At 48.7% G+C, this 21,795-nt stretch overlaps 1 protein-coding gene across 3 annotated transcripts in view; it reads left to right on the top strand.

The window, feature by feature from the left end:
• LOC144770320 (manganese-dependent ADP-ribose/CDP-alcohol diphosphatase-like) overlaps positions 1 to 11,821 on the top strand; it is a 235,725-nt gene extending 223,904 nt beyond the window's left edge. For all 3 annotated transcript variants that reach the window (XM_078654735.1, XM_078654737.1, XM_078654736.1), the window contains exon 5: positions 6,942 to 11,821. In XM_078654735.1, the coding sequence (XP_078510861.1) occupies positions 6,942 to 7,234 (293 nt within the window). In that variant the 3' untranslated portion in view covers positions 7,235 to 11,821. The remainder of the gene's footprint in view (positions 1 to 6,941) is intronic.
• The last annotated feature ends 9,974 nt before the right edge of the window (positions 11,822 to 21,795 follow it).

Raw genomic sequence — 21,795 nt, 5'->3', positions numbered from 1 at the left:
ACATTGGTGAGTGCGGACATAATATCCTCCAGCGTTACCTTGGCTGCTCCCTCTAGTACAGGGGCCTTGTCTGATGGGCCTTGTCACTCAGGCAGGGCTGAAAAGTCTTTCGCATAGGCGTATTTATCCAGCTTGACCTGGGAGGTCGTGCTTGGGCCTCTGCCCCCCATCTGCGGCTGGGTAATGAGGCTCTGGTTGGTAATCGCCGCCACCTTTTGCGTGACCTCGAGCTACGCGCGGCTTGTCGGTATTCCCGCTGCGCTGCAAATTCGTGATTCGTAGGGCCAGGTGGCAGTTGGCCGTGTCTTTCAGCGTTAGTCCTGCGGGGCTACACTGATACTGTTCCTGCACACTCCTTCCCCGTGGGCTTTCTCTGACTCTTGAGGCCCTCCGCTAATGGGTCCGTGCGTTATTGTGCATGTGGCCTTGGGCGATGTTTGTGCTTAAGAGCACTGCTGCTGCAAGTGTTAGGTAGGGAGCCTTTGGGGCAATGGCAACGATCTCCCCTACCTGTCTTCAATGTAAATGCGCACAGGTCCATCCGACGACTTCCCGGGCGCCGCACAGCTCCCCGCACCTCCTACTGTGCTGTCGGCGTTGCAATCCACACTCCTTCCCCTTGGGCTCTCTCTGACTCTTGAGGCCCTCAGCTAATGGGTCCATGCGTTATTGTGCGTGTGGCCTTGGGCGGTGTTTGTGCTTAAGAGCACTTCTGCTTTAGGTGTTAGGTAGGGAGCCTTTTGGGGCAAGGGCAACGTTCTCCCCTACCTGTCTTCAATGTTAATGCGCACAGGTCCGTCTGGCGCCTTCCCAGGCGCTGCACAGTTCCCCGCACCTCCTACTGTGCTGTCGGTGTTGCAATCTCCCGCCTTGATGGGGCCGCAAGGGCGGGCGCTTTCCGATCCTGGCTACTCTCACCATCAGAGTCGCCCGCCTCACCGCCCTCAGCCGGCCGGGTCGCACACGTCTCAAGCGGGCCTTTGCATCAACTTAGGCCCGGCTTCGGCCGCGTGACTAGGCCGCGCCTTTCTCCACGGTCTCTGGGTCGCTCGGATTGTCGATGTAGGCCAGCAGTGGGATCGGCAGATGTCCCAGGCGCTCCGCTCGCCGTGTGTGTCTTTGGGACAGGATAAGTGACCGGATGATGTGTCGGATCGTTAGGGGAACCTACGCCTCCCTCGGAGCTCCTCTAAGCTGCGGCCATCTTGTTTGGCTGCAAGCCACGCCCCCTATTAGTCATTGTTAATGTATATTTAATGAATAAACTTCACTGAAGCTTTTGTTGTATTCATACCTAAATTAGTCAGAGACCGCCACCATGTAGCAGACTGTCATAAGCACCAGAGCTGACAATTAATTAACCACTGGCTCAAATTAAGCACTGGATAACATAATAAAAGGAGGGGGGAGGAGGAAGAGTTTAGAGAAAATCAAGTAGGAGAAGACATAGAGGGGGCTTGTGGACAAAGGACAGGGAAAATGGGAAGGGCAGGGGATCAGCCCTTGAAAAGGTCAGTATTATTTAATATAAATAAAGGGAAGTCAAAGGCGGATTGATAAGGGCAGAGAAGAGACATGTAGAATGTTGGTACATTGCTTTGCCTGCTGTAAGGCACACATACTGATACTTCACATGATTATGCCTCATCCTCCAGGTAATTCTTTACGATTTCTGATCGACAGATTAAAAATATTTTCACGTTTTACAGGAAATATGATCCAGTAAGGCTCTGCGGGTGCGTTATCTTATCAAGGTCCCTTTCAAATGAGAAGACTAACCTGCAGGGTTGTCTGTAGTTCTCCTGCAGCCCCTGGTTCCTCCTGTCCCTTCTCCCCCTCTATTTACCCTTAGCATCTGCCCCATGCAGCCCTCCTATGTGACCTGGGCCCCATGCAGCTCCTGTATGTGCCACTGTGACGGTAGCAATCTAACACAATGTTGACCCAATGTACTGACCAAGAACTAAGGGCAGTAAAAGTGATGCAGAAAACAACAGTTCTGTGAACTGGAGGCGCCGCAGGGCCCTGCCACCTTCCCTACCTGTGACTTATCTGTTGGGGAAGTGCCCAGTCCTCCTACCAGGCCTGGTCTTTTTGACCTGGGGCTCACAGCTTCAGTCTACCTCACTGTCACTACTTCTGGTGTCGCTTGCGACCTCTGGTCTTACCGCCTTCTGTCTATGTGCTCCTCTTTTTAACGTTTGCCATTCTTTCCACTCTATCTCTTTGCTGCATTTTGCACGCTTTTAACTCTTTACCACCTTCCTCAAACTCTTCCTCATTTCAATCTCTGCACTCCTGGCCTGTTGTGGCCCATTTCTGCACTCCCTCGCATTCTTTAGCATTCCTGCCCGCTCAGTTCTCTCATTTTTGCTCATGCTTGTTTGTTGGCCCCGTTTTTTCACTTCTCTTTTGCACTCTTTAGTCTTTTCAACAGTTGCCCATCTTTCTCTTGTTTGCATTGGTGTGTTTTTGCCTTCTTTCACTCTGTTTTGTGCCCTCTTTCTTGCCTATGCTCCTGCGTCCCATTCTTGCTGATTCTCCTGCACACCTTCCCCTAGCCTGCTTAGCATTGCCACTGCCCTCATATACCGTTTAGCTGAGGTCGACTAAGGCCCCCACCCTCTTTTTGCCTCTGACTTACACCCTCTCTGGTGTTGCATGCACCTCTGATGTTGTCGCTTTTTTCTGTTTTCGCTCCCCTTTTTCACGTTTGCCTTTCTTTCCACTTTAAAACTCCTTATTCTATGTTTGCCTGTTTTTCACGTTTTCTCACTCTTTAGCACTTTTCCTTCACTTTTCTTCCCCTTTTCAATCTCTGCACTGTTGCCCCATGTATGCCCCTTTTCCACTCCTTCCCATTCTTTAGCCCTCATGCTCACTTCTCTTCTTTACGCTTTTGCTTTCTTTTTGTCTCCGCTTTCTCACTCTTCTTTGTCACTCTAGTCTTTTCAGCTATTGCCCTTCTTTCTCGTGTTTGCTTTGCTGCTTTTTTCCCTTCTTTCACTGTCTTTTATGTCTGTTTTCCTACATGTGCTCTCATGCCCCATTTCCCACCGCTTGCTCATGCTCCCTCCCTTCTTTCCTGCCCTGCACACCATGTTCACTTAGACCCACCCACTGCCACCTGGATCTCCTCCCACCGGACTTCCTTAATGGCAGCTGCAGGCAGTGGGCGCGCCAAATGCAAGCCTGTCTGCTGTTGACCATGCTCAGTTCTAGGACCCCTGGTCCGCCACTCATTCATCGCTGCCCGAGACACTACGTGGTTGAAGACCTCCTCGCCCATCCCTGCCCTGTGCCTGAGCCCCCCCACACCTTCTCCTGTGCATTTTCCACCCTTCTCACCTCCTTCTGCTTTCCTCCCAACCCACACCCCAGATTCCTGCCCCCACATCGCACCACCCACAATCACTGTGTTCCCTTCCTCCTCTCCCGCAACCCTTCCAATGACGCACACATAAATCCACGCGCCCAGACTCCCAGTCCTACTGATCCATCCACCAACCCTGACTTCCTTCCCTACTGCACACAACCACAGCCTGATTGACAACACGCAAAACATTCACCCCTCCATTACCTGGCACACCGTAGACGTTTGGGAGCTCCTACACAACCTTTCCTCTCACATACTCTTCTTCACAGAGACCTGGCTTAACCCAACACCCACGCCAGACATCGCTGTGGCAATTTTGCCTGTCTACAATATTGCAAGATAGGATATAATCAGAAAACCGAGAGAAAGCAGTGCAATCATGTCCAGAGAGCACATCAACTGCTCCTTCACTTCGGCTGGAACCGGAGACCACTTTAAGAACACTTGGTCTTCAAGCTCAGTCCCTCCCCGCAGGGCCCCAGAACGAACTTCAGCACCAACTGGGAGATCTCTGGTTTCACCTGGAAGACCTCAACAACTCCAACGTCTCCAACCTCTAGAAAGGCCTGAGCACATTAGGTTATCATCCAATGGGTAAACAACTCCACCCAATTTGCCGGTCACACCCTCAATCTTGTATTCTGCATCGACCTAAACATCACCATGGATCAACCCTTCCCCCTCACCTGGATCAACTAATACCTCGTCTTCTTCAATCTGAGCATGCCCAACCAGTCAATAACTGAACACATCAAGGCATTCTGATGCAACTGGAACACAATTCCCTCAGAAATCTGACTCACTAAAGTCTAGTCACCAGGCCCACCTCACCACAATGACCTCACACACTGCATCAAGAATCAGCACCTGGATCACCTCCCGCACAGATTCACTGGCTCCACTCAAAACCTCCCCCATCTCTCACCTCAAGCCACAACCATCTGGTACCCGGAAGACCTCCGGCACACTAAACAGCACTGCAAACTACTGGAATGCAGATGGTGCCACACTCATGACAGCTGCAACAGAGACACCTGCAGATCAGCTCTCCGAATCTACCTCCAGTGACTCAGACCACCAGGCACTCGGCCCCACAGAATGGTTTGAAAACAGCCGCAATAGGCATTCATATTCCCTGCTGCCAGCTCCTCAACCATCACAGGAACTCTGCACTCAACTCTTCCACTGCTTCAACAGCAACATTAGCACCATCTAAAATAACTTTGCACCTCAACCAGACCTTTCCACCCTCATCATGCTCCACTCCAACAGCAAGAGCCCCCGAATACCGACCTGACCAATCCTGGGCTCGCCCTGCCTGTTTTTTCCTCTGGAAACACACGTCACTCCCTCACGATTCTTGCATTGTGTGATGACTTTTCAGAGCACTTAAATGTCAATAACGTCTTCATTTTGATTCTACCCACAGGTGATTGATATGATATATATTGTACATCCACAGTTACCTAACAAGGGATAACCCAAAATCTAACAGATTTGAGAAATGGTACATTAAAACAAATGCATTTCACAGGCCCAGTTCATAATTGTAAGTACAACTGAGGGTTTCATAATAAACACAGCAAAAAACAGTGGCTCGTAGAGGGACATAAGGACAATGTTGATAAGGTGACTCTAAATAGACCAATAGGATTCCCATCCTACTCAGGGTACATCAAGGATGCGTCCTTGTACCTACCTTGTTTACCCTGTATATAAACGATGTGGCCAAGGAACTTGCAAATTACAGAAATTTCACCTGTCATATATGGCAAAAGATGATGATGTTGCTCTTCACAGATGATTCGCTACTTATCTTGAAGACTCCCACAGGTCTCCAAAATCAAATAGCCCTATTTCTGGTTTTCTCTGCTTCCAGGGGTTTAGAACTAAATGCAACAAAAACCAAAAATCTGATATTCTGGAAGTATACAATTAAAGACCATACAACCAAAATTGCTAATGAACCTCTAGATAGAGTTTTATGCGTTGATTACCTGGGTGTTAAACTGACAAACAATCAGTTCTGGGAATCCCAGCTCAGCAAAAACTCTCTGCTTTTAGTACAGAGATCCAAAGATATACTGCGACTACACAAGCAGACCCAGACTCGATCAATAGCTCTGGCCCTGGAGGTATTTTGTGCCAAGGCTCAAAGTGCTGCACTCTTCAGAGCCGAAGTTTGGGGATATATTGATACCCAGAAGCTGGCGCTAGACGAGAATAATTTTGTCGGATCTCTTATCCTTTTCCCGACCAGCACCCCCCTTATCCTACTTGTTTTTTCCTTGGGCACCAAACGAATTGGAGATCTGGGGCAACTAAAACCCCTGATGTATTGATACGTATGTGGTCTACTCCTGAGTTAATATAGTATTGATACTCATTGGGGAACTTGATGAAGCTGAGCAGTGCTTCAAAAATCCCTTGACTGAAATTTGTCTCCACTGGGTGTAGGAAACGCTCGCTATCTAGACTGTGGGACAACCCCAAGAAAATATACAAGATAGAGGCTGCTGTCTAAAAACAAGGTATTGGGGTAACTTCAAAATGTCTGACCAATCAGTTCTTCGATTTTAAGCCAAGTTCTAAAGTACAAATTATTTTTAGATATGATCACACTATATTTGGCAAAAAAGCTTGTATGTACGATTTCGCCTGGGCAGTGTACCCCTTAAACAATTTGTAACAAATAGGCCAAAGATCTATATTCAGATAAGTGCCCTGCCTGCAGGCTGGGTTCTGAGTTGGAAGAACATGTTTTGTTCTTCTGCCCAGAATACTGTGGCTCCTGCAGGAAGTGGATACGCCCAGTGTGCCTAAACCTGAGGGTTACTCAGTCAGTCGATAATTACTAAATGTTTGGTTCAAGCATTCAAAGATTGCACTTTAGCTATGAAGAAGAGTACATCTTTTCATATATTTACTGATGTCTTAGAAATTATTTTTAGATCCTAGCCAATTAAAATAGTCAATTGCTTTTGCACTGGCTATGAGCTATCAGAACCTAATTTGTACACTTTTCTTGTTCTTGCTTTTTTCTTTGCCTTCACCTAGCACTTTTGCACTGCATAAAGCTAGATTAGTGGTCCATTACGGTTTAATAGAGTATTGTTAAGTCCTTACTGTGGACAAATGAATACATGTTTTAATAGATCAGCTGTTATTTTACACAATATGTTTTTTAAACCCTGGTAGATGAAAATGGATAACTAGCTGCAAGGAGTAATGACGGCAATGTTAAATATAAAAATTGTATGAAAATAATTTAACATTTTTACCTGTGTTATATTGTATGCTTTGATGGTTCTTGGCAAGCTGAATAAAGCTCTTTTGTTGATGCTGATGACTCTGAAGATGTAATTTGATAGTACGCTAGCTATGGTGACATGCAGAAAATATGTAAGACTGAAAGAAATGCCTTTAGAAAAGTGTTGTATATTCTCACTTGAAACACTCAGGTAGTTCAAAATTATGTTAAACTATTCCAGGTTTTAATTGATGTGGAGGTGCATCTGCCTTTACAATGACAGAAGTCTAATGGCTTTTTTTATCTTTGTTGCAGGTCATCTTCCTATCCATCCAGATTCCACTGACACTGTTTGCCTGGCTTGGAATTATGCAGAAATGCTTTCTCTTTTACAATCCCACTTATGCGTTGTATGTTACATAGCGGGACATGATCATGATGGCGGCTATTTCTTGGACTCTCACGGAATTCACCATATTACTGTGCCGGGAATTATTGAAACCCCACCTGGAAGCCATGCCTTTGGAACTGTGCAAGTATATGAAGGAAGCATGATTTTAAAAGGCAGAGGATCTGTTTCGGATCGAATTATGCACTACCGAAAATAATAATTATTTGTATAAACAAACGCTAATACTTACAACCAAAAATCGGACGTGGTGTGCTTTGAAACAGAAATGTTGTGAGAAACTGCCAATTACATGAATGGCGAGTCCTCAGTGTTATTTTACACAGAGAACCACACACGGTAGTGGTGGATATATTGTCGCACTTCAAGGAAGGTATTGTCAGATATGGGTACAAATTATTTGTCACCTTTTCACATCTTACCAATTCTGGTAGGTGCCACTCAGGGTAAGATACCCCACTACCCAGAGTATCAGTTAGAACAAGTCACAGAATGACTTATTCAAAATACACAAGAAAGGCCAGAGTATTTTTTGAGGGAAGGGAAATTAAGGGAAATTAAAAACACTTTAATTAAAAGAAGTCTTCCTGCAATTCCCGAGCTAATTATTATGCTCAGATATTCACCTCATTGAGATTCGAAGAAGGGAAGAATTCAAGGTTGAAGTAATCTTTTTCAAGACGATTCTTGTCTTGTACAAGACACGCAACCCTAAGAGGGAAATAAATATATAATTAATAATTGCATTGTTGATAAAGAACAAGAAAAGACTAAAGAAAAGATCAGTTGTATATGCATGCTGAAAGAAAAGACAGAACAGTTTTAGAATATGAATAAATTAAATAGAAAAGACCAGTAACAGAAGAGAAGCATCAGTCATTACTAAATTGGGTAAATGCAGAAAAGTTTAATTTGACAAGTATAGAATATTCGTTTAAGTTGAATAGGAGGAGACAGTTAGAAAGGTGTGACATTTTTTTTTTACATGTTCCTTTCTGGGAAGAAGAACTGAATCAAATAAAGACCACAGAAGGAAGAAGCCAGAGAAAATATTCAGGAAGGAATTCAAGTTTTGTTGACTGTCTCTTCTCTCTTCCGTTCTCCTTTCCCCCCTGGGTGCTGGACTGACAGTTGAGAGATATTAGACTGGCAGGAAAGTTCTTGGAGGGGCATTAGGACCATGGTTGTGCTGCTCCTGTGTGAAATAATAAAGAGCTCTCCTGACAAAGTGAAGGGCCCTCTTGTTTCTTGCACCCGGGCAGCATGGCTGAGGTTTGGACCTAAAGAAGTTAGGAGAGGTACTGGAGGTAATCTAAAAAGACTTAATGGCGGTTAGAGAGGAGAATAAGAGTCTGAGGCATGAGATAGTCACCTCAAGAAGAGAAACTTCCAGTTTAGCAATTAAGATGAGTAATTTAGAAGCTGGTGCAAGTTTAATTTTTTTGTCAACTGGGGAAGTAGGTACACAATCCACACCAAGTACAATACAAAAGGTCACAATGGAAGTTATACACTTTGTCTCCAATAATTCCACTCACCCCTCCAGAGCGTTTCAATGGAGACCCCCAAAAGACACAAATCTTCTTAACCCAGTGCACTTTACATTTCATGTGTTGCAATTTACCCCGATGCACAATCACGGGTGGCCTTCATATTGTCCTACCTTAGTGGCGATGCTGCCTCTTGTTTAATGCCCCTAGTAACAAGAAACAATCTGGTTTTATATGACTTTGATGAATTCAAGAAAGAGTTTCTCAGAATCTTTGACTGACGAAAAGTATCTCAAGCTACAGATAATGAGCTATTGGAACTAAAACAGGAAAATTGAGACTTGATAGCATATTTAGCTCTGTTCAACAAATTAATTGTGGAAACTGAATGGCCTGAGAGTAAGAGAGCTGCAGTTTTCTACAGGGATCTGAAGCATGAATTGAAGGATGCCTTTTGCCAAAGTTCCAAATAGACCTACAGAGATATCAGTATTGATTGATTTGGTGTTGGTAATTGATTTTCGCCAAAGTAAAAGAAAAGGTGAAAGAAGGCGAGATTTCCATCCAAGTGTGCCCACATTTGATCGGGCCAAGTCTGAGAATACAAAAACTTCAGAAGGGAGTCAGCATGAAGTAGAGCCAATGCAAATAGGTACAGTCAAAGGCCCATTGTCCAAAGAAGAGAAAGAGTATAAGAGATAACAAGCTATGTCTCTATTGTGACGCTGGTGGGCATTTTGTGAGAAACTGTCCGAAGAAACCTAAAATACCAGTGAAGGAAAACGTGCAGCACCGTCAGTAGAAGGAGTTGGGCTGATGGACGCAAATTTAAACACAACTCCCCCAAATCACCAATTGGCTAACACTTTACAGTCTTCCTCACCTCATTTGATATTGTCTATGACCCTAGGCTTCAGAGAATCAAGATTGAAGAACGTTGCAGTCACGATAGACTCAGGAGCAGCAGGAAACTTTTGTGACTTGAAATTTGTGGAGAAAATTGGTTTAAGAACAATTCAGAAAGTTAAAAGCGAATCAGTTTGAGCAGTGGACGGAATAAATTTATCATCCAGACCTATAGTAAGTCATACGGGACCAATTGAATTAACGTCTTCAGAAGGACACTGTGAGACCATTCAGTTCAACCTAATTGATGGCCCCCCATTTGAATTAATACTGGGTTTACCCTGGCTCACAGAACATAATCCTACAATCAACTGGAGTGCCAGATCAATCGCAATGGATTCAGAGTATTGTAAAGAGCATTGTTTCAGAAAAGAAGAAACCGGTCATGAGGCGACACCAGCTACCTGACGTTGTACTGGAGAAAAAACAGTATGTGTGATTCAGACCACTGAAATTCGTCCGGAGTGGTCTGATTTCCAGGATGTATTCAATGAAGTAGAAGCAGAAAGATTACTGTCTCACAGAAGCTATGATTGCAAGATTGAATTAGATCCTGGTTCCAATCTACCCTGTAGTAGAATTTACGCTGTGACAGAAAAAAAAGACCAACATCTGAAGGAATATATTCGGAAATATTTAGAAAACTGATTCATCCGACCCTCCCAATCCCAGGTATCTACGCCTCTATTTTTTGTTCTGAAGAAGGAAGGTGAGCTCTGAACCTGTATTTACTATAGAGCAATACATCGAATCACAATTAAAAATCGATACCCACTCCCTTTGATTTCAGTTCTACGGGACAAAGTGAAAGGAGCAGAAGTGTATTCTAAACTGAATTTGAGGGGATCTTCTCATCTAATTAGAATAAAAAACGATGAGTGGAAAACGGCTTTCCGGACTAAATTTGGACTCTATGAATATCGAGTAATGCTTTACGGCTTATGCAACGACCCAGCAGTATTTCAACATTTCATAAATGATGTCATGATGGAGTTCATCGATCAATGCACAATTCTATATATTTATGACATTTTGATTTTCAGTCAAGGAACATGAAAAACATGTGAGAGGAGTGCTGCAAAAACTACGGGAGAACAGCTTGTTTGTAAAGTTGGAGAAGTGTGCCTTCAATGTGAATTCCATGGAATTTCTTGGATTTGTCTTATCTCTTGAGCGAATGACAGTAGATGAAAAGTTTCATTGGTTTTGCCAATTTCTATTGAAGATTCATACAAATTTTTTCAAAAAAGTTCATTCCTTTCACACACCTCTTGAAGAAAGGAATTCCATTTGAGTGGTCAAATGATGCAGAAAAGGCTTTCTTGTCCTTGAAATAAGATTTCACTTCAGCAACTATTTTCCTACATGTCGACCCATCTGAACCATTTGTTTTTTAAACTGATGCTTCAGATTTGGCTTTAGGCGGAGTGTTGTCTCAGAGACACAAGATAACGGGACAATTGCATCCTGTGGCTTATCAATCACAAAAGTTAACACCACCGGAAGTAAACTGTACGATAACAGAGAAGGAACTGCTAGCCATAAAGGATGCCTTTAACAAATGGAGACATTACCTAATGGGAGCTAGGCATACAGTGACCGTATAGACCTATCATCGGAATGTAAAGTTCTTAAAGTCAGCAAGAATGTTGACTCCAGGACAGCTTAGATGGTCCTTGTACTTAACCGACCCGAGTCAAGAAATGGAAAAGCAGAGGCGTCAAGGGTTGGCACGGAAAACTTGCAGACGGTAAACGAGAACCCAAAAAATACTTCCAGAAAAAAGTATCATAGGAGCAGTCTTACAAGGAACCATAGAAGAAGGTATTCAAAATGTTATAACAGAGGAACAGATGAAAGAATGGGCTAGTGAAAGTTCAGAAAGAGACGTGTGAGGAAATTTACCATCACACAAAGGAGCCCTATACTTACTAACACAAGAACTACGAGACAAGGCCTTGCATGAATCCTATGACATTCTGTTGGCAGGACATAAAGGGGTACAAAAGACTATTGAATTAGTGAAAAGGTTTTGGTGGCCTGCTATGACTAAGGACATCCACCAGTATGTGGTGCTGTTTTCTTTTTCTTTTTGGTTGTTTTGTTACAGTTGTGTACTGTGGGACAGTATGAGAGTGCCACAATATTAGTTGTGGGCTACGGACCCAAATGTATTTTGGCCCCTGTGCGGATGGAGTCTGTTTCATGCCACTGATGCCTTTGTTACCCAAAGTAAATTCAATCAAAAGTTTTGTTTAAATAAAGATGATCTGTCCAAGCTCAAATCCATTTCAATAATTAAGCCTTCCCCAATGAATTTCTACATAATTAGGGTGAGCAAGGAACCTCCAGCAACATTATCAAATACAGGGCCGTCTACATTTGTATGTATGTATCTATATGGTGTTTCTATAGCACAAACCAGGCCAAAAGTCAGCGTAGCACTGTATCTGGTTAAAGACAAGAATAAAGTCAATGAGTAATAGGAGAGCAAGATGTGTTGTGGAAGGGTAATGCATTGTGATGTAGTGCTCTTTAAAGAGGTAAGTCTTCAAATCTTATCAATATTGGATCAGTGCTAGGGCGGTCCTTGAGCTTATGGGGATGCTGTTCCAGATGCTGGCTGCATAGATGGGCTGTACATGTCGAACAGTGTAACAAATTTTCCAGCCAGGTATCCCACTACCAAGAGGATATGAATGTCTGTATTTGAGATTGCCTCAAAGAATTTGAAACGTATTGGGGTAAGAAAACTTGGAGTTTTTTGAGTACCTAACAAAATGTCCTTGGCACCACTATGAAGCAGATGCTGGCCAGGCAGTTGATGTCATTTTGGCATCAGAAAATTCTGACTGTCTTCTGTCAGCCTAACACTTCAGGAAATATGTAAATGTAAATGTAGACGTACTTGTAAAGCGCACTGATACTCCTGAGTGTCCTGGCGCTGTACTCATACCGCTAGGGAACCCTTCCTGGTTTTCCCCGTGAAATGTCCACTCCTGGGCATCCCCAGGGTGCAACCAGGCATCCCTAGCGCTGTAGGGGGCTGTTGTGGAGACTAAGCAAGCTATTGCCCAGAGTTGCAGCGTGGGACCCATGCTTAGAGTTGGCACCGAGGCGAGAAATCAGGTCCGAGGAATTATGAGCCCAAGATCCGCCGAGACCAGCCAAGGCAGGAATTGAACCCTGGGCCAGACCTCTGCATCAAGGTCTGCCGCTCTAACCATTGAGCCACACTTCCCCACAATATTCCTTCTCTTTCTCGCTTCTCATCTCTGCAATACCTTTATATACATGTGCTGTGCCAAAAGTAGGATGTCCAAGCATTCCATCCGGAATTAAACCCGGATCATCAATGTACTTGTTAGTGCAACCTGACTAATGTCTGTACATTAAACCAGTCAGGTATCAATGGTGACATCCAAAAAACAACCAAAATCCAAAGAAATATAACATGAGTAGCATAGAGCAAACAATACAAAGTTAATCATTGTCATGTAGATGTTACATATTAACTAGAGACAAGCTGGATCTCTGTATTAAGCACATTTAGACAGCAAACATTAGCAAACAAACCCCAGAAACCATCCTTTCCTCCAGTAACGACACCCAGCCCACCATCACCGCCTGGACCTCAAGCACCACCAAAAATACTGCCACGATCATGAGGAGCACTCACTCAGGAGTCCCCACGACCCCTGCTACCGCACATCTTCCACAGAGCAGCCGGTGCCATGGCGTCCGAGCTGCGACTGACTATCAATGCCACCTTCGAATCCGGCACGTTCCCCGGCGAAACACGCAGAAGTCAAGCTCCTCCTTAAAAAAAACCTCTGCAGACCCAAAGGACCTGAAAAACTTCCGACCCATCTCTCTCCTTCCCTTTGCAGCCAAAGTCACAGAGAAGATCGTCAACGCCCAGCTGGCAAACTTCATCAAAGAGAACACCATCTTCGACTCTTCCCAATCCGGATTCCGCAGTAACCACAGCACGAGACCACCCTCCTCGCCGCCACAGACTACATCCTCACACTCGTCGACAAGGGGCACACCACTGCCTTTATCCTACTAGACCTCTCCACAGCCTTCGACACCATCTCGCACTGCACTCTTGCTGTCAGACTCCACAACACCATCATACAGGGAACCACCCTTGTCTGGCTCCACTCCTTCCTTGCTGGGAGAACCCAAAGCCTTGTGCCCTTCCTCTCCGAGCCCACAGAGATCAACCGCAAAGTACCACAAGGATCGTCACTCAGTCCCACAGTCTTCAACATCTACATGGCCCCCCTCGTCGACATCGTCAGACAGCATGGATTCAGCATAGTATCCTATGCAGACGACACCCTGCTCATCCTCTCGCTCATGAAGGACCCCGAAGCCACCAGACTCAGCTTCCAGGACGGAATGCTAGACGTTGCAGCCTGGATTGGCAGCAGATGCCTGAAGCTTAACTTAGAGAATACAGAAGTCCTCGTCCTCGGACCCACCCCCTCAGTGTGGGGTACACCTGGTGGCCCACCGCCCTCGACAACCCCCCACCCACAAGGACCGCGCCCGGAACCTCAGCATAATACTCGACTACTCCCTCAACATGAGCCGCCAGATCAACGCTGTCGCCTCCACCTGCTTCAACACCCTCCCCATCATTTGCCAGACCTTCAATGGGATGCCCCCGAAGCCAGAAAGACCGTAACGCACGCACTCATAACTAGCAGACTGGACTACGGAAACGCCCTCTATGCTGGAATCAACAAATCCCTGCTACACAAACTCCAGACCATCCAGAACACTGCAGCCAGACTCTTCCTCTGCATCCCACGACATGAGCACATCACCCAACACCTGCGAGATCTCCACTTGCTTCCCATCGAAAAGAGAGTCACGTTCAAGCTACTCATGCACGCCGACAAATCTCTCCACAACACCGGACCCAAATACCTCAATAAAAGTCTCCTTCCACGTACCTAAAAGAATCCTCCACTATGCCGACCTAGCCCTGGCAGAGACCCCATGCATCTGCAGACCCAGAGCGGGTGGAAGAGCCTTCTCCTTCGTCGCAGCCAAGGCCTGGAACGTGCTCCCGATCAACATCAGACGTGCCCCCTACTCTACACACTTTCAGAAAGAGCCTCAAGACCTGGCTTTTTGGCTGACTCGGAGCTGTACCCTCCCAGCGCCTTGAAACCCTCACAGGTGAGTAGGGCGATTCACAATTCCCTGATTGATTGAGAGTATTAAAGTTAATCCAGTTGTAGATTAGGTTAAAAAATGTTTGTATTATTATTTGATCTGTTGTACGTGAACGCTAGGCATATGACTCCTAAAATGTCAGCTGTACGAATGAAAAATAAATATTTTTGAACATTTGAGTTAATTTTTATGCACTAAATTGAACGTGAAACAGAGTCAGGATTTAGAGCGCTCGAAAAAACACATTAACCGATAAAAGTTTTTTAAAAAGGCTCCGCGATAAAATTCCAATGAGCAGAATCAGAACTGGAAGGCGCATCCGCCTTTGTTTACTTACAACGCAGTGGCAGTGATAAGGGTAAATGCCAAGTGTCTTCGTAACCACCTATCTCACCATCAAGTCAGTCTCTGAGTCTGGGACGTAGTTTTCGTTGGTGCCGCAGGTGCAGGGGCACCAGGGCCTACTAATCCCTGAATACTGTAGTGGCAGTAGTGCAGTTTTCAGTGACACTGATGGGTTTTCGAGGAAATCTTGACTCTTTGAAGGCTGTGGGTATTCAAAGAAAGTCTAAACTCATCCAAAAGAAGGAGTGTGGTGTCAGTGCAGGAAGCAGAGATGAAACTCCAACAAATAGGAGGATTAGAGGACAATGTATATGTTGAGCAGCACTTAAAGTTAATGGGTAACCATTTCTCTGCCACACCCTGCCAGTCTTAAACAAACCACGTAACAGAGCTCTCCTGTTTCCCAGTTTCATGCGTGAGTAGCACAACCAGTCTGGTTTTACGTTGCATTCTGGGATTGTAGTCCTATTGATTATATTATAAAAGTATAACTACAAGTCCCAGGATGCAAATTAAAACTATTTACTAGATTAGCTACTCACGAACAGGCATGTGAACTTTAGAGCTCAGCATGAAAAGGCGTAATTAAATGAAAATCCCATTCTTTTTTCATACGCTTTTTTTCTTTCTCTAAGCACCCCTCTCCAACTAAACTTTGGCCAAGCAGTATCTGTTCACACCTCAACACAAGTTTGTGAGAATTTAAGGGCCCTGAACCCTTTCGGGGTGAAGGGTGCCAGGGGAAAATTGACCAGGGAATGTTATTAGCTGAGAAAGTGAGTGTGACCTGAAGAGTGGCGCCTGTCCACCTGAGACCAGCCTTGTGCCAGCAGCTCCTCTGCCTGGACCTTCCAAACTTCACCCCCTCCCCACATGCCTCTGCCTATCTCCATCTCTGTAGCAAAGTCAAAGTGAGGGAGCGGCCGTCGGCCCTGTCAGGAAGAACTAATAGTAAAAATCCTAGAGCCGACCGCAGTGAGAGTCATTCACAGAGGAGGGCTGTGGCTGGTTGGCCTCTGGGAGTGCTAGCAGCTGCTGGGACAGAGTATGAGCAGACCCAGGCAGTGTGAGGGGAGAGGAGCAGAGAGCCTGAACCCGGCAAAACTGCCCCGCTCTCCCCTGCATACCTCCCATGCCTGTTGTCTGCTGCAGAGGCGGGAGTGAGCACGTAACTTCACACCACTGATTGGGCAACCGAAGCTAACAATAAACGGCGCGGGTGGCAGAACGGGAAGGAAAGCAGCCCGGGGCAAGCATTAAACAGCACAGGACCAATTCTAAGAAAAAAGAGTGTGTTGAGCAAACTATAAATAAACAAAAGAGTAGGGGGACATGTAACAGGGACAGGGGCAGCCACCATGGGTGGAAAAAACACCCTCAAAGGCTGGACAAATAGCAACGTTTCACTAATGAAAAGAAGGGAATTTAGAAAGACACACAAAGGAACGAATGAAAAGCAATGGTCATGATGAAAGCTCACAGAGTAGACGCATCATGCCTCGAAAAGACTGTGCATGCGCTGCCTAGGCGAGACCTAAAAAGTAGCATGGCATAAATCAGCCACCCTTGCACCACCCTCTCGGGGCACCCTATTGGAAAGATACATTCTCAACAGTGCATAAAATACTCAACAGCATCTAGGGGCGGAGCCTACCTGGAACCAGGAACGGGGGACGGTGCCCGGCCTTTTGAGGGCCCGGTTATTGTCCTGGAGGGCTGGGGCCGGTGGACACTCAACAGGCCTGGTGTCACGCTGAGAGGGCTGTGTCCCTGGCCCGGTGTGAACGCGGGCAGTGGGGCATTGGCATCTGCGTCACGGGGCCCAGGACATAGGAGGCCTCTGGCCGGCCTACATCGACGGGGCTGGTTCCCCTGGCACGACCTTCTTGTTGCGGATCCAGGTGTGCATTGGCGAGGGCCCGGGGTCGCATTGGAGCTCCCCCGGCCGTGGAACCTGTCCTCTGGATTCCCCAGCGTTCATCGGGGGACCGGGGCGGCCTAGCGTCACTGGCGGTCCACGTTAGCGAACAAGGGTACTGGAGAGTGGGCCTGCCATGCCACCCGGAGATATCTTGTGGACGCCACCCTGTCTCCTAAATTGGCCGGATCAGTGGAGGTGCACGCCGCGGTCCGGGGCGCACTACGGGACAGACGCCTGGCGCTTGGTGTGGTTGCGAGTTCAGGTGGTGCAAAATGGGGAAGCCACGGAAGGGTGCTGTCGCAGCTACGGCGGATCAGGCTGAGGACTCCCTTGATGCCCACGACCAGCGCTCGGCGGTCGACCAGACCACAGGACTACAACAGCAACAGATGGACCAGATCCTCAAAGCCATAGGGGACACAAGAGAAGCGCTGCGCCAGGATATTGCACAGGTTTCCACGGGCCTCGACCTATTGAAGGCGGACCACGACAAGCTCGCTGACCGGGTCAAGTCTGCGGAGCTGGCGCTGGAGACGCTCGAACCGGCCCAGAAAGCGACAGACGCCACGTTGGAGGACCTAGCGCGCAGGGTGCAGCAATTGGAAAGAAGGGCGGCTGACGCAGAAGGGCGCAATAGGCGCAATAATATCCGAGTGGTGGGTTTGCCCGAAAATGTCGAGGGGGACGACATGGTCTCCTATCTTGAACACTGGTTGCGAGATGTGGTGGTCCCTGAGGGCCTGACGCACTTCTACACTTTGGAGAGGGCTCACAGGGTCCCGGCCCGGCCTCTGGCACCAGGCCGTCCCCCTCGGCCTACGATAGCTCGGCTGCTGCACTTCAGAGACCGGGACATTATCCTGCGGCAAGCTAGATCAGCTGGCCCTTACAAGGTGGACAATGCATCTGTTTCCCTTTTTCCCGACTACTCCCAGGAGGTCCAGCGCAGCCGCTTCTCCTTCATCGCTGTCAAGCGGGCTCTCCGCAACGAGGGGATGCAGTACTCCCTGCTGTTCCCGGCGCGCCTGAAGGTGCTGGTGGATGGAGTGGCGACGTTCTGTGACACGCCGGACGACGCTTGGCAGTGGTTGGAGCGGTACAAAGCGGGCAAGGATGGCACAGGGACATGGATGGAGGCTACGGAGGACCGGCCAAAACCGCGTAGGAGCAGGCGCAACCGGAAGCGAGGGCAGAACTGGCGGTCCCCATCGGCATCGCAGACGGAGCTGGAGAGGCAGGCCACCCTGCAGGCGGTGTCGCTCATTTCTGGAGTGGCGACGGAGGCCCTGGCATTGGACTCGGGCTCTCGACTGGGGTCTGATGAAGCAGGCCTGGGAGGCTCGGATGGGGGCTCGGAGAAAGATCCTGGGGAGCTGCCTCAGGTTACCCCACAGACAGCCGATGGACTGATGGACGAGTGAAATCCAGGTAGCTGAGCGAGGAACAGTAATAGGGCATGCTCAGCCTATGGGGATGACATTCTTGGGGATGATGGGGTTGTTAGGGACTGGCCTCCGCTATAGACCTATGGATGGCGGCTAGACTGGAGTTGAAATGTGTTACATGGAATGTGCGGGGGCTCAACTCCATGAGGAAGAGGTATAAGGTACATGCATACCTGGTGCGCAGGGGGGTTCAGGTAGCTTTTCTGCAGGAAACGCACTTAACTTTGGCGGAGGGGCAGGCGCTGCAGCGGCGATGGAGGGGGCAACTCTTCTATACTACCTATTCCGCTCATGCTAGAGGTACGTTGATTTGGGTTCGGGCGGGTGTCCCCTTCCAGCCCATGACGACGAGGGTAGATTCAGATGGGAGGTTTGTGGCAGTACTAGGACGTCTGGATGGCCGAGACGTTACGCTTTTCAGTGTTTATGCCCCTAATTTTGATCAGGCCGCGTTCTTCTCGGCGTTGTCAAAGAGGTTGGCGGTGTTTATGGGGGGGGGACTTTAATTCGGTGATGGATGTAGAAATGGATCGCTCTCACCCACCGCTGGCTCAGTCGATAGTGCGCAGGGTGGCCAAGGCCCGGAGGAACTGGCAAGAGCAATGGGGCCTCTTGGACGCCTGGCGGACGCTTCACCCCGTCGACAGGGACTATTCGGTTTACTCCGCCCCTCATGATCTCCACGTACGCCTTGACACTATTCTTTGTACATCTGGGGCCCAGGAACTCGCGCACAGAAGCGAATACCTAGCGAGGACTATCTCGGACCACAACCCTTGCTTACTTACGGTCCTCTGGTCTAGGCAGCGGCAGCCGATCCCCACGTGGCGGCTGAATCCGCTGGTGTTGGAAGACCCGATATTTCACACAGAGTTTCAGGAATGCATTGAGGGCTATTTTCGGGAGAACACGGGCACCGCGTCTACCAGGGCGGTCGAATGGGACGCCTTCAAGGTGGTGGTCCGAGGCGCGTGCCTTTCATCCTCAACCGGGGTGCGTAGGACACTGCTGGCGGATGTGGAGCGGGAGGAGGCCTCACTTCGGCAGGTGGAGAAGGCTAACCACACGGAGGGGGGCAATAGGGAGGAAGTGTTGGCGGCTAGGGAGCGAGTAGCCACCCAAGTGGAGAGGCTTCGCTGCCATGACTACCGGGAGTACATGGTCCGGGCCCACGCCGAGAGGGATCGGGCCGGATCGTTGCTGGCGTGGCTGGCCAACCCTCATTCTGGGGGCACGCCGATTCTGTCCCTGATCACGCCCGCCGGGGCGATGGTTCATTCCCAACAGGAAATTAATGGTCAGTTCCTAGCTTACTATTCGGAGCTCTATCGGAGCAGACTGTCTGTGCTCCCGGCGTGATTGGATGCATTCCTGGATGGGGCTCGGCTGCCGCGGTTGGACTCGGAGCAGGGAACTGCCCTGGGGGCTGCCATTACACTGGGGGAGATTAGAGCAGCGGTTAAGCACATGGCCCGAAAGAAGACGCTGGGGGGTGATGGACTGCCGGTGGAGTTCTATGCTGCGTTCCTTGACCTCCTGGCGCCTCAATTGCTTCCGGTCTATGTGGAGGCGTGGGAACTGGGCAGGTTACCTATGTCGACGAGGGAGGCGATTATAGTGCCGTTATTGAAGAAGGGCGGCCTTCCCACGGCAAGAACGGCATACCGCCCGCTCTCGATGCTCACTGTGGACTATAAGGTGCTGAGCAGGATTCTGGCCACGCGGTTGTGGCCACATGTGCTCTCTGGTACACCCGGACCAGTCGGGCTTCATTCCCACGCGGAACACCTCGACGTGTATACGGCGCTTGATACGGGTCATGGAAGTTGAAGGAGAGGGCCCCCCGGACGCGGCTGTTCTCTCAGTAGATATCAAAAAGGCGTTCGATAGTGTGGAATGGCCATATCTGTTCTGCGTGCTCCGTCGGTTCGGGTTAGGGGACGGCTTCATCCGCTGGACGCAGCTATTATATGCTTCTGCCACTGCTAGGGTTCGTACGGGCCATTCGATATCCGCGGGTGCTCGGTGGAAAGAGGTACCAGACAGAGTTGCTCCCTGTCCCCACTCCTCTTTGCTTTAGCGATTGAACCTCTGGCGGCATAGGCCCGACTGGGGCGGCATTTTGAGGGGGTGCTACTACGCGGTGTTCAGCCCTATATTTCCCTATATGCCGACGACCTCCTGCTATACCTGGCTGATGTGGAGACCTCGGTGCGGAGTGCACGGGCCTTGCTCCGAGAGTTCGGTTAACTGTCGGGGCTACGAGTCAACTGGTCCAAGACCTGCTTGTTCCCCTTGACCCCCCACTGTGCCCAGCCTGCAGAGCTTGTGGAACTACGTTGGGAGTCGGAGTGTCTGCCGTACCTCGGGGTTCACATTTATCATACCCACTCGTTCCTGTATGAGGGAAATGTGGGCAGAGCGCTGAGAAGCATCAGAGGCAGCATGGGATTTTGGCACGCCCTTCCATTATCTGTGGCCGGACGAATAGCCCTGCTGAAGATGGTGGTCCTCCCGCGCTTGCTTTATTTTTTCCGCACACTGCCGGTGTGGATTCCGCTTTCTTTCTTTCGGACGTTGCGGTCGATGGTGATAGGGTTTATATGGGGCTCTGGCAGGAGGCGTGTAGCTTTAACCACCCTGCTGAGATCGCGGGAGGAAGGAGGCCTGGCAGTGCCGGATTTTGAATGGTACTATCTGGCAGCGCAGCTACAGTGGCTCACGTAGGCTGTGGCGTGGGAGTTTAGGGGCCCAGATGGCTCGCAGGGCAGGATTATACAGCGCCATGTCCTGTCTTTCATAATGCTCCAACAGGGACTTCGGTTGGAGCAGCTGACCTTGGAGTAACGCACTCTTCGCCAGTGCTGGCTTCGTAGTCAGAAGCGGGCGGGTTTCCATACTCCTTATGCGCCGGAGATTCCCTTGGGCATGTGCACTGCCCTCCCACACGGCGGGGACTGGTCAGGGCTGGCTACTTGGGAGGACCGTGGGGTCCACATGGTAGGAGACCTATATAGGGAGGGTGTCTTGCTGTCGTTTTCCGACCTACAAGAGGCATTTGATTTGCCGAGGGGCGACTTTTTGCTCCACGCGGCTTTAGTGTCTGGGATCCAGAAACGCTGGAGGATGGGTCTGGCGGAACCCCCCACGTCGTTGGGCTGCCAGTACATCGTGATGGCTGCTGGCACCTTTAAAGCCATCACTTGTCTGTACAGGAGAATGGCGTTAGATGGCCCTCCCCCTCTAGATAGGCTACGGGAGCGCTGGGAAACGGACCTCGGCCGGCAGATACCGGAGACGACTTGGCCCCAGCTTGAGTCGGGCCTGGAAGGGCACGCGCAATGCTCGGTTCCAACTGGTCCAATACTTCACTCTACATAGGGCGTATTAGACGCCGGCCAAGATCCAACGGGTTTTCGGTGGGGCGCAATCGGCGTGTCCTCGTTGTAATTCGGAGGGT

Source organism: Lissotriton helveticus, chromosome 7, assembly GCF_964261635.1.
Source record: "Lissotriton helveticus chromosome 7, aLisHel1.1, whole genome shotgun sequence".
Lineage (NCBI taxonomy): Eukaryota > Metazoa > Chordata > Amphibia > Caudata > Salamandridae > Lissotriton > Lissotriton helveticus.
This window is presented reverse-complemented; position numbering and strand designations above follow the sequence as displayed.